This window comes from Triturus cristatus, chromosome 4_1 (assembly GCF_964204655.1).
Source record: "Triturus cristatus chromosome 4_1, aTriCri1.1, whole genome shotgun sequence".
In the NCBI taxonomy this organism is placed as follows: Eukaryota; Metazoa; Chordata; class Amphibia; order Caudata; family Salamandridae; genus Triturus; species Triturus cristatus.
The window spans coordinates 464,269,900-464,282,556 of record NC_140585.1 but is presented as its reverse complement, the minus strand read 5'-3'; the positions used below and the strand labels follow the sequence as shown (position 1 = coordinate 464,282,556).

The 12,657-nt window shown below is 41.0% G+C and overlaps 1 protein-coding gene across 1 annotated transcript in view; it reads right to left on the bottom strand.

The window, feature by feature from the left end:
- The window catches only part of DERA (deoxyribose-phosphate aldolase), a 315,473-nt gene that overhangs the window by 65,110 nt on the left and 237,706 nt on the right, over window positions 1-12,657 (bottom strand). The window contains exon 7 of the mRNA XM_085652666.1: window positions 2,046-2,158. Within this exon, the coding sequence (XP_085508792.1) occupies window positions 2,046-2,158 (113 nt within the window). The remainder of the gene's footprint in view (window positions 1-2,045; window positions 2,159-12,657) is intronic.

Below are 12,657 nucleotides of genomic sequence, written 5' to 3'. Positions count from 1 at the left end.
GATGGTCCCGTTCCCTTGCAGCAGTGTACAAATGAGTTTTTTTCTTTAATCAAATTAGTTTTACTGCTTCCGTTTGTTCAGTCAAATTGTATGTCTCTCCCTCAGGATTGAGCCCAGAGGGTCTTTTTAGCAGCTCCCCTATTTCCTCTTTAGTGTAGCTTTAGGCTTGAAGTCCTGACATTCTGCAGAGAATAAGTGGGTAATGAGGACTGAGGCTTATTTTGTGTAAAGTATTTTTTTTATTCCAAAAGAGGAATTCACTAACATTCAAAAACGTAAACCCTATAATTCTATATATTTCATTGTTCTATTTGTCTTCACTTTTTATTTACACAAAACACATTATTCATGTTAAAGAAAGTAAAACTATACAAATAGACACAAAGCATTTCTCACATATATATAATTATATCACTACACACAGGATTAATGTGCTGTTTGTGTACTGGATTGTCCTTGCCTCATTGATAGCAGATGGGGTTTAATGTAGACAGTATTTTGGTTTATTTGATCTCTCTGCCACCCAGCTTCATTGGATCAAACGCTGTATCCCTATGACACTTTTACAAATATTAGCTTGGTGCCAGGGGCACTGCAGCTATGGCTGTTATGTATTACCCTCGTAGAGGCATTGCACATTGACAAAGCTTTTTATATTTGCTGCTACAATGCTTGATGAACTGAGGTGTTTACTGCTGGTAATCTTGCATATGGGAGCCACTATTTTAATCCTGTCTCATGTGATCACTATTACAACTTGAAAATATTAGTAGTTCTGAACGATCTTCATTCAATTTATTGCAGAAAAAGTTGGAGATCCTTGACGTAGATGGTATTGATGGTTGGTTGTGGTGAGGTTATTGGTTGTAGTATTTGTGGTGTGTGACATTAACACTTGTAACAGTGGTGGTGGTATTTATGATGGGATGGTATTTGTGACATCAATAATTGTTGTATTGGTGGTGTGGTTCTGGGGATATGATAAGCAAAATATTACAGTAGGAGCCATCCTAGGTTTAGGCTTGCAAGCAAGCGAGAATAAATAAATGTAAGATTAAATTGGATTGCTTTACCTATGCAATGCGTGTAGGATAAACAATCGAATGTGACCAACTGTGTTGGTTGAGTGTACTTTGTAGATGTAAAACAGTCCCTCATACACTGCAAACTAAGCATTCCATAGGACGTGGATTAATACACCTAATAGCCAGTAGCATGGCAGTGAGAGAGAAAAATACTCCCCTGAGCTGGTCTAAGTTGTGATTGACAATCTCTCAACCTAATGGACAAAAGAGACCGACAGTCGAAGGAGGTCTGATCCAAAGCCCATTCTGTATATATTGTAAGCAGACAGCCAGGCTGTCAAATAAGATCTATCTATAACATTGCCTGTATGTACACTGGGCATTCACTGCTGTTTCATTCCAGTTCATTCTTGTGTTGAGTAAGTTATTTTCCTGAAGAACTTTCTCGTCACCTCACATTAGTAAAAGTAATTGAAATTTTAGGTGGTGTGGGCTCCTAACAGAAAACCAATTTGTGCTGGTCTTCCAATCATGACAAGAAAAGATGTTCAACCATTATGTTCCAGACTTTTCATATCACCGACATAGCTTATCATTCAATAATGCTATTCCACATGCTTGTCCTCCTTTGAGAAAGTTTATTTTCTGCATTAACCCAATTTAGCTAGCCAGTGCTTGTGCAGACAACCTGTTTAAGAGCACAAGAATTTTATCATGAAATAAGCAATTTAACAACTCTCTTTTCCAAGATAAAATAGCTACCAATCAATGAAAGGGTCGTGGAGTTCGCTTACACCCTACTCAAGAAAACCCACTCTTAATAGACCATTTTATTCTGAAATAATTATTTTCAAATGAGAAGTAAATTGAACTTTTTACTCTTAAACTTATTACATCTATCTTAAGAAAGGTGATTCTGTTCCTGACCTCTCTGATAAGGTATTACTTCATGTGATCTTATCTGCCGTTCAGAAAAAGGCGGAAACGTCAGAAAAAGACAGAAATTCATGTACAAGATACCTTGTTTCCCGTTTTCCAGTAGAAGTCTCGGATAGCCCTCACCATCACTAAAGCTACAGGGAAGGTTGCGTTTACTGTTTCTTTTCCTGTTGACGTTTTAATGAAATCAGAACCTGTGAATAAAAAAAAACACACACACACAACTGTGAAATCATATCACAGCACAAGGCAAAGGATGGAACTGTGGCTGCTTGGGAGAAGATTAGAACAGTATCAGCAGGGAAATTGATGGATGCAATAAACATATTTCCTTCTATTACAATGCGCAAACGAGAGTCAATCATGCTACTGTGTGGGGGCTGAGGGTGAGACCTATTTTCTGTGATAAGACAAGCAAGGCTGGCAGGCTCGGCAAAAACGTTATAATAACTTATTTTGAGAGAGGCTGCCCCATGAAGTAAAAAAAAGTAAACTGTCAATGACAAATCTATATATTTAGAGGGAATATATCATTCCTAATAAAACCGCTTATTAATATGTAAGGGAAAGGCTTATTTGAGGCAACCACAAACTAACTGGAGTGCACTAGAAAGGACACATCTCAGAATTATGCCACTCATTTTATATTTGGCAAGAGTCATTTCAGTTACATGACTGTCTTTGAGAAAAAAGTAGGGCCTTTGTAAAAAATAATTATAATAATTGAAAATTGGCATCTGTATGTTTACTCCCACATGAGGTTTCAGGTCTTCACAATTTTTTTAATTCACCTAGGTTTCCAGAATTACTCCTGGGAACCTGTGACAGTGGCAGGGTTCCCAAAGACGACTGTGAATTCCCAGTTACATCTGTGTGAAAGCACTTCACATGCATAATTATAAATACAGTTCAACTGCTCATGTAAAAACGCCTTTTCATTAGTGCAACTGTACTTTTTTTTGTTCATTGAGAAAATAGCTTTCGCTTGGGGTGTTTCTTCCTCAGTCAGAGCCTGGGAAAGGATTTTTCCTGCCCTTCACAGGAATGAATCTCCATTTCCAAAGCGGAATCTGGCTGAGAAAAAGTTTGTGAATACCCATAAACTTGCAGGCCTGGGGATGTTCAAAACCCTCAATCTATGCCCTAGAAGATTTACTTATATTAATCTACAAAAATATTACCCATGAACATTCTCAAGATTTACTTATATTAATCTACGAAAATATCACACATGAACAATCTCTTTAGGAATGAAAATTCATATTTTATGAATTTCAAAAGTGAATTTGGGCACACATGTCAAGTCATTAGTGCATGTAACATGCAAATGGCTTTACAAATTGTAGCCTATTGAGGTACACTGTCACACAGTGCTCATCCGTCAAAGTTCTCTTCTAAGAGCCTAAAGTAGAGCACCAAGAAGATCCAAGATACCACATTATATTGTTCATTACTCTCAGCTCACATCATGAAACAAGCTATCTTTACTCCTACATATTAAAGAGGATTTTAAGGAATACTGTCAAGTGTGGACAACCCATTTCTCTGCTCTGAATAAAGAGAGGTCTCAAAAATAGAGGTTCCGCCTCAGCATTAACCCATTTTCTTTATGATCAGCTCTGATAAATCCACTAAAGCTACCAAGCTAAAAACAAAATAATAAATTATTATCTCTTTGTCATATGAGCATCAATGCCCAATCATGCATAGGACAGTGGCTTGCCCTCTTGGCCCAGGAAGGCTGGGGTGTTGTCAGTGCACGGCACCTAAACAGGGATTAGCCAACTGGGAGGTGGAGGGAGACTTAACACGACCACTTCTGAGTTGGAGATGCAAAATATAGGTGACAGCTTCTGCTCCCATTTATTCCCAGGACCTCTTAGACCTCCAGGGACCAACAACAGCAGAAAGGAAACCACTTTAGACCCCGACAGGTGGGAGGTTACCTCATGTAGATAGGACACTTGTTTAGGGAGAGCCATAGACCTCCTGGTGAATGAAGGGGTTATGAAAACAACAAAAGAGTGTACCTTCTTACAAGAGCAAGCATGAAGAATCTTACTAGATTCTTTAGCTTAAGCTTAAGCATGTCACCAACCAGGTAGGTGAGTGAGGGCTTTTTAAAGAATCTGGTAAGATTCTTCATGCTTACTCCTCTTGTAAGAAGGCACACTCTTTTGTTGTTTTCATTACCTTGACCGGGGGACCAAAAGTGCTCCTTAAATAATGTTCCCTCTCTCTCTTGTTGATATTAGGAATGAAGGGGTTAGTCATGTCAGATGTAGGGCTTTTGAAGATTTTGACAGTAAAGTGAAGGGAATGTGCTGAGAAAGGGCATAGGGTGGAGAGGTAGACAGCACTGGGCACTGAAGAGTCTCCAAATCACTGGCTAGTGCATAGGAAAAGATCAGCACCTCACGAATACCACAATAGAACTTTCCTGGTCCAGAGACGACAATACATGAAAAAGACTTCTCTGGAAAAAGGAGTCAATAATCTTAACTGCTGCAGTCACCAAGGCAAGGATCCGGTAACTGACCCGGTTTGCTCGCTAAAGGGACACAAAAATATGAAGAATCAGCTTACTGCCTCAAAGCGGGCACAGCACATGACAGACAGAGGTAATGTTTATATTTTCACAACCACAATGAAGAACGGTCCTCACCACTGGAGAGACACCTCTAGTTAGCAATCCTGACCGAAAAAAGTCACTTAATCAAGTATACTATCCATTAGATATGTATCATATATATTTATTCATCAATGTTTTCCAGATGGTAAATGCTTCATGGTATTACGTAATTGTAATTGTAGTCATCATTACAAACAACGTATATGATCATCCATTTATACAATCCACAGGAATTATTAATCACATCCCCGATGCATTTCGTTGTTTGTAATGAGGACTACCATCTGGAAAACATTGATGAATAAATATATATGATACATATCCAATGGATAGTATACTTGATTAAGCAACTTTTTTCACTCAGGAGTGCTGACTAGAGGTGTCTCTCCAATGGTGAGGACCGTTCTTCTTTGTGCATTATAATTCAACATCTTAAGGTCGGGAGGTGATTTTCTACAGCACCCTTACTAATGAACTTCAGTTGAATATTTACTTCATACTAAAAATCGGAGAGCGACTAGTTTTTCTATTTTTCATATATTTTCACAAGACAATAGGTGCCATATGCAAAGTAGTACATTACCAAATAAGAACTAGCTCTCATATAATTCTCACTGACCACTTTACTCCTCATTGTACTTTCATAGATATTCAGTCTATTTAAATAGGTGGAGCAGACATTTCAATTGATGTAACCCACTGGTATTACCAGTTAAAGAGTAAACTCAATAAAGTAAGGGACCATGCTAAACTTGGCCTTGAACAGACAAGGTATGCACACAAAAAGCACAATTCACAAAGCTTTTTTTGCACTTATCTGACCCTTAGGGCCACACTTATCATACTTTATGACTGTAAAAGATGAATTTGCACTCATAAGTGGATTTACTAATGCATAAAATTACATCACTATTGTGTCAATTTAAGTGTGAGTAAATTTGGCATTTTAGGGTGAGGATACCTGCAAAAGGTGGTGAACATCCGCAACCTTCAAGCTCTGTGGGAATTCACAAATCAATTGCAGATAGCTCCCCTCCCACAAAAAGTTTAAAGTTTTACTCCTGTCATATGCAAGTCTAAATCTGATTTCAGGGTGGGATCAAAGAAGGAAGACTCCACCCTCAATGACTGGTGGTGGTACTGGCAAAGATGGAGGGGGCGTTACACAGAGACGTAAGAAGCAAATGCATTACATTTACACATTCAGAGATATACACTTGATGCTCTTCAAAAATGGAAAATGTTAAGGAATACAAGAATTGAGGGAAAGCTGTGACAGTCACAGCTTCCGAAAAGTACACCAAAAAGTCAGAAATTTTCTTCAAACATAAGAGAAATGCTCCTGAATGAATTACTAAATTTGGTTGTGAAGCAGACCCAAATTAATCAAAGTTGCTTCAGGGTAGTTCACTCCTGTACAAGTACATAAGTGATAAGATGTCCTCTTTGAACAGGCAAGAAATTATAAGATGGCTTTTTTGGCGAGGCAGCCAAAAGGCATATTTCATAAGGGATATCTGTATGTCTCCTGAGAACTCATTGCATTGCATCCATGCATGGTAACGGACACCACACTAGTGCCGACTACCCAGATATTAGGCCACATCTTGAATGCTTTGATTCAAAGAGGCTCTAAATTTGTGTGGTAGCACTGGCAATGTATCTGAGGCATGCATTTAGCAGCCTAACAGGCAAACAGCATTAACCAACCTCACGGCTAGGCTAGACAAAGAGAATATGTGTCATGTAAACCTCAATGCTCTTTGATTCTCTGTCTGAGGGGGTCATAGTGAATGAATCAGGTTTCACCTTGCTGGTGTAAGCCTGGACCACCAGACTCTCTGGAGGAAGAAAATCAGGCTCACCAAGCGTCGGTCTCCCTATACACCGGTGGGCAAGAACAAGGTTTAGTCCAAGTGTCTATCATAGTGTTGGTGATGGTCTCACTGAAGGGAAGTAAGGGCTTCAAGGATTCCAGCTAGACTGCCAAACTCCTGATAGGACATTTGTCTTAACTTAAACAGAAGGCACTTTTGGAGCCGGGACCAAAACAACACATTGCATTGCCGCATCAAAGAAAGCACTCTCTTACATAGCTAGCCCAAGAGGCAAAATCAGCCCTGAGACATCAGGGGTAATATCAAGCCTACTAGGCTCCTATGAGTCCATGTAGAAACTGTTATCGTAATGAGGGGCTAAATCATTACCCTTCTCAGTAATGGCATCTGGACTCTGGTCAGAGTCAGAACCAAAAAGATAATGGAGTCTCTGTGAAAGTCTCCACAGCAGTAGATGCACTGAATAAGAATCAGATTGTATGGGAACCGAGTGTGCTATAGTGGCGTTAGAGTACTACCTCGGTTGGTATCGAGATGAAGCTGGTTTGCAGTCTAACATCGGAGACGGCATTAGTTACCGCTCAGGCATTGGTTCCAATATTGATGAAAGAGGGACCTGTGCAAGTCTTGAAGTCGGCACCAAAGTCAGTGTGGGACACGAGACAAGTTCCAGGGGTTCACAAGGCACTGAGGATTGAGCAGCCAGAGATATTTCGACTGGAGGGTCCGGCAGTTCTTTAAGATCCAAAGGAGCCAGAAGAGTGTAAATTATACAAAGCATGACCTCCTAAAATGCCTTGACCTCCTAAGGAGTCACTGAGGGCCCAAGGAACTTGGGCACATTAAGATCAACTGCAAGACTGGTTCTTCATTCAGCGATTGAGAGCAAGATACAGTGGCAACTTCTCTTTCAAGAGAGTGGTGGGATTATGTTAAATTCTGCTTCGCTTTCTCATGTTTCCACTTTGATTTAGACTTTGAATTACCAGATAACTTCGACAACGAAGAGAACATCTCATGGGAATGACCTCAGGAGTGGGTCCATGCCCTTCACTTGCAGCAGGAGTGGGACTTACTCTCTGTCCACTGCTTCCCATGACTAGTGACTTACAGCTTCACTTTACAGTCCCAGATCACCTTCAGGTGTATGAGGGTGACTCATCACTCAACTTTGAGTCGAGCTCTGATTCCAGACACCAAAGGCATTCTCCTGGGGGTCCGTTTCCAACATCTGTTTTTTTCAGTTGTGACATGGTCTCAAACCCTGCAGTTTTAGGTGAGAACATCATTCTCTTGCATTGTGGATTTTGTTTGGAGGTTGTTTTTTCGAAACATTGAGTGGAGTTCCAGATCCGGATTTGAAGGCGCAGAAAAAAACGAACAGACATCAGCACACAGGCGTGGTGTTTACATGTGGTACTGCTCTGTCACTTCTGGGGTGGCATGAAGCCAACATGGAGCTGCACGGTGCCACATAGAGGAATGTGGGACCACTGCTATGAAAACTTTCGGAACCAGTTTGGCGCTTGGCGAATATTTTAAGGGTGAGGAATTTAAAGTTAGAAATATCCATCAGAAAAGGAAGAAGCAAAAGTGAGGGAAGCACTGACAAGAGGAAACAGAGGGGTGAAAAAGAACCTGCAGATATGAACTAAAGAGACAAGAAATATCAGGTGGTGAAAAAAAGAGACATGAGGTGGAATCAATACAGGGCAGCTTTGGTATTAGGCATCCACGGCATTTGGCAGCGAAGTCCATTGGGCTTGAACACTTATTTATTTATTTATTTTTTTCTTTACACAAACTAAGCTCGGTGTAGACGGTAAGTACGCAATATTTCAGGCACAGCTTCAGCAGGAGTTATGCATAGTGTAAAATAGAAATCAGCATCACAGTGGTGGCACACACGTAAATTGGCTCTAATTACACTGCAGATAACTTGACTGGAAGATCTTCGTCTAGCTTTCTGTGGTCAAAACTTCCCCCGTCCCTGAAAGAAGATCATCACGAGCATGTTGTAATGAGAATCAAGCCTGCCTCATTCCAAAGCGCTTTTGAAAAAAACATATCTATGATCCGAACAAGGCTGTAGCGAAAGATAAAATTGGGAGATTTCCAACATCTAGCCTAACTTTTACATATATAAAAAAACAACTTTACATTTCATTATTAAATGGGTACAAAGGGCATGGTGCACTAATGAAGCTATTTAGAAGTGAATCAACCTCATGTTGCCTTCCCCATGGAAGTGAAGCACTACACCACTTCTGCTCTACCCAAGGACCCCTACATAAAGCTGATGCAGGCGCTGCTGTTCATTTCTTTTTAAAGGAAAACTAGTGCACATGTTTATACAACAGAGTGTCAAAGACCTTTCTTATTTCTTTTCAAAAGCGAAGATTAAGTCCTGCAAAGCAGGCTTTTTTCCAGCAGAAGGCTAGTCAAAGCCTTTGTCAGTCCTGTAATTACAATTCTCTGTAGTACAGTTTCATTAAAAACTTTCATTAAACAACAGCTGCAATTGTATATGGTCGTCTAATCAATTTGGTCAAACAGAATGACTTTTAATCAGCTGTTGATAAAAATAGAAGATGAAATTTGAATTCTAAAAGATTAACCGCAAACTGAAGACAGTCTTGAAAATCCATCTCGCTCTATTCTCCAGTGGATTTAATGACTATTCAGCAACTCATTACTAAATAGAACAAGATGAACATTTTCCAGTTCATTAAAGAAATGTACTATGTATTTTTGCATTGTCCTCATGATTCGTTACAGGGAGTCTTAATTACAAGATAATGGATAATGGTTATTAAATGCAGACTGCGGTAATGAAGCTCTATTCATTTGCGAGCCTCAGAGACTGTAAAGAGGGAAAAATAAAATTACTAGCTTAAAAAGATTAACGGATCAAATTATTATTCAATTTTGGAAACCTCGTATAATCTTTGTAGAAACAGGAAGAGGCTAAAGGGGAAAAACACTCGCATTTAAAAGAAAAGCAGTGTTTTTTTTTACAATATGTGAAGGTTATTAGCAATGTAATCAGCTTAAAATGGGGTTATTATGAAAACATAGTAATTTTACCATAATCATTTACACAGGATAAAATACATGTTTTTATTCCATAAATGGTTTTGGTTAGTCAGATGAGGAGTTTCTTGCACTGATAACTCATGAGAACAAGCAAATCAGTTACAAATGACATCTGACAGCAGAGTCCACCAATCCCGTTCACCAAGCAGGTGCTCTGGTCCCCGGGACCACTGCCGGCACACCAGAGTTGCAGCCAGAGGTACTGGGTTGGTTCATAAAGAAAGAGTGGTCCTACTTGAGCTATAAACTACTAAAAAATGGATGTGATCAACTCATTTCGAGGGTGATCCATAGTAAAAATTATACAAAAATACCGTAAGTAATATGCATGTTTCTGAACATATCAAGGGAGATTAGAGCTGCCTGATGCCCCTTTCGCTGATGACAATGGGCGGCCTTTAACAAGACATGGCTTGGCAGTTCGGGCTGGACTGTTCCCATGAGGCACAGGGTCAGACTGATTTGCATATGGCCATGTCTGAACTGGGGTGGCAGAGTGGGCTAAAGAACGGTGATGGATTAAACCCAGATCCGTTGACTGGGGGTGAGTGCTTGCAATGTTCAACACTCCGTCCATCATTTCCTTTGGTTTTTGCTTTGTTCGCCATAAGTTGGCAGGGTATGCTCAGACGTGAGTCCCTTGCTCACTTTGCCACTGTATTCAAGCAAGCCTGGCTGAAGACGGCTGAAATGCCAGAAACCGGTCCTAGGAAGCTTGTTTCCGGTCCAGGGAAGACATGGCTTGGCAGTTCGGGCTGGACTGTTCCCATGAGGCACAGGGTCAGACTGATTTGCATATGGCCATGTCTGAACTGGGGTGGCAGAGTGGGCTAAAGAATGGTGATGGATTAAACCCAGATCAGTTGACTGGGGGTGACTGCTTGCAATGTTCAACACTTCCTTTGGTTTCGGCCTTTAACAATGACACCTCAGATAGAGTGGAGAGCGACTGATTTTGGCGTAGTCAGAGCTGCAGACAAGGCAGCATTTAATGAATTCTTTAGATATGGTCTAACATTCTAAATATTTTGCATACTTTGCACTCTAAAACACTATAAAAGGTGACTGTACAGAAAAAGTCAATGGTTTAATATCGGTTCCATCAGAATTGACACGAAAGATGTTGAAAGCTTGATGTGCAAGAAAAGGTATCAAATAATCGATTACTAATCTATAATGTGTCATCTCATATCACTATTAAAGTTCTCATCTATGTAGCGACTGCAAAATTAGGCTAAATACCAATGGGCTACTAAATTACAAATATGATGGTGACAGATTGTTGGCTTTCAGTAAATGACGAAATGAAGTAATAGTAAGGCGACAGCTGTCCGGAGAACATATTCAACAGCGTTGGTACCATTAGGGAAGAGAAAAAGAAGATTCAACATAAGGTGGAGAAAGGGCAACAAAAACTAAGTGATAGCACTTTAGGTGCTAAAGGTGAGGTTAAAGTGCAACAAGGGTACAAAAACAAGTTAGGGCATGACAATGAATACTTTTACATTTTATAAGTCACAAATACTTATTGCCCATGCCTAGCCACAGCGGCAGATAAGTGGTTTCATGAAAGCAGATAGAAAGATATTTGCCAGAAGAGAGACCCACAGGCCAACAACGTAACTGACAGAAAGTAGGTAAGTTCAGGAGGAGGATCATAAATATTTGACCCGGATACCACCAGTCTAGCCCGCACCCCCACACAACTCAAACTAGGCATAAAGTGACGTGACTATCCCCCCCCCTCCCCCCCCCCCCCCCTGCATCACTTCCCGTCGCCTCTTCCTGCATCTTTTGCAGTGAGGCGACAGGAAACCGTCCTTGGTCAGCAAGTCGCCAGATCGGGAAGGGCCCAGCCCACAGTGGTCCCGGGACCAAAATGCTGCACACCCGTAAAGAGGATGGGGAGGGGGAGGGAAGGAGCAGGGGGCTATCTTAAAGTATCTTCAATGCTTTCTCAAAGGCCAGGCTATTCTATTCTGGGGAAAAAGCTTTGTAGTTTTGGTCCATGCCATGAGAATGCTTGTTAGACCAATTTTTTTTGCCTTCACCCCTCCTGTTTTGCTGAATTTGTTTTTGTTGACTTTAGGACACGTTACTGCTGCGAACCAGTGCTAAAGTGTTTGTGGTCACTACTCTAAACATGGTCAACTGGCTTACACCCAATTGGCACATTTAATTTAGTTGTAAATCCCTAGTAAAATGGTACTACATGTACCCAGTGCCTGTAAATTAAATGCTGCTAGTGGGCCTGCTGCACTCATTGTGGAAACCACTTAAGTAGCCTTTTTAAGCATGTCTCAGGCCTGCCATTGCAGCCTATATGCAGTTTTAAGCTGCCCATTCAACTTGGCAAAGTAAATCCCCTGCCAGGCCTAAAACTCCCTTTTTAATACATACAAGTCACACCTAAGGCAGGGTACATTGCAATTAAAAAGTAGGACACATACTTTTAATGTTTACATGTCCTGGGAGTAAAAAAACTCACAAATTAGTTTATAAAAATAGGACCCTTAGAGCTCAGACCCACCCTTCAGATCACTCCTGATCTGTGAAATACTCAGAAGAAGGGCAGCTGCAGCTAGAAGGACTGCCTTGCTGCAAGAAGGACTATCCCTGATTTCTGAGGAAGGAAGACTGGACCTGATCCTGGAACCCAGGACCACCATAGTGACTCTAAGAGCTAGTTTGCTGCCCTTTTGTTCTAAGCTACCGGTACACAACAAGCTCCAGAGACCTTGCTTCAATTGTTCAGCTGACCTGCTGCACTGAACCTGCCTGGAGCTGCAACTGGACCTGCCTGAGCCTTGTTGGCCTCTGCTGGAGTGAGTTTCTGATCCCCAAGAGGTGCCTCCCAGGTTCTGGATCCTTTGTGTGGCATCAGTAGAGCTCCTCATGGAAGAAAAGGAGAAATCTAGATGTTTTGGACTCTTTCCGCCTGTGAACAGGCTGGTTCATGTTAAGATCTTGCCACCTGGGCCGACTGGCAACACGAAGCTCCAGTGAACCCAACTCTTTGCGTTACAGCGACCGCCAGCGACTACCGGCAATGCAAAATCTGCACTTCAGGCTACAGCATAGACAGCCTATGGTCAAAGCTCCAGCAATTACCTTCTGTAACCCCGAT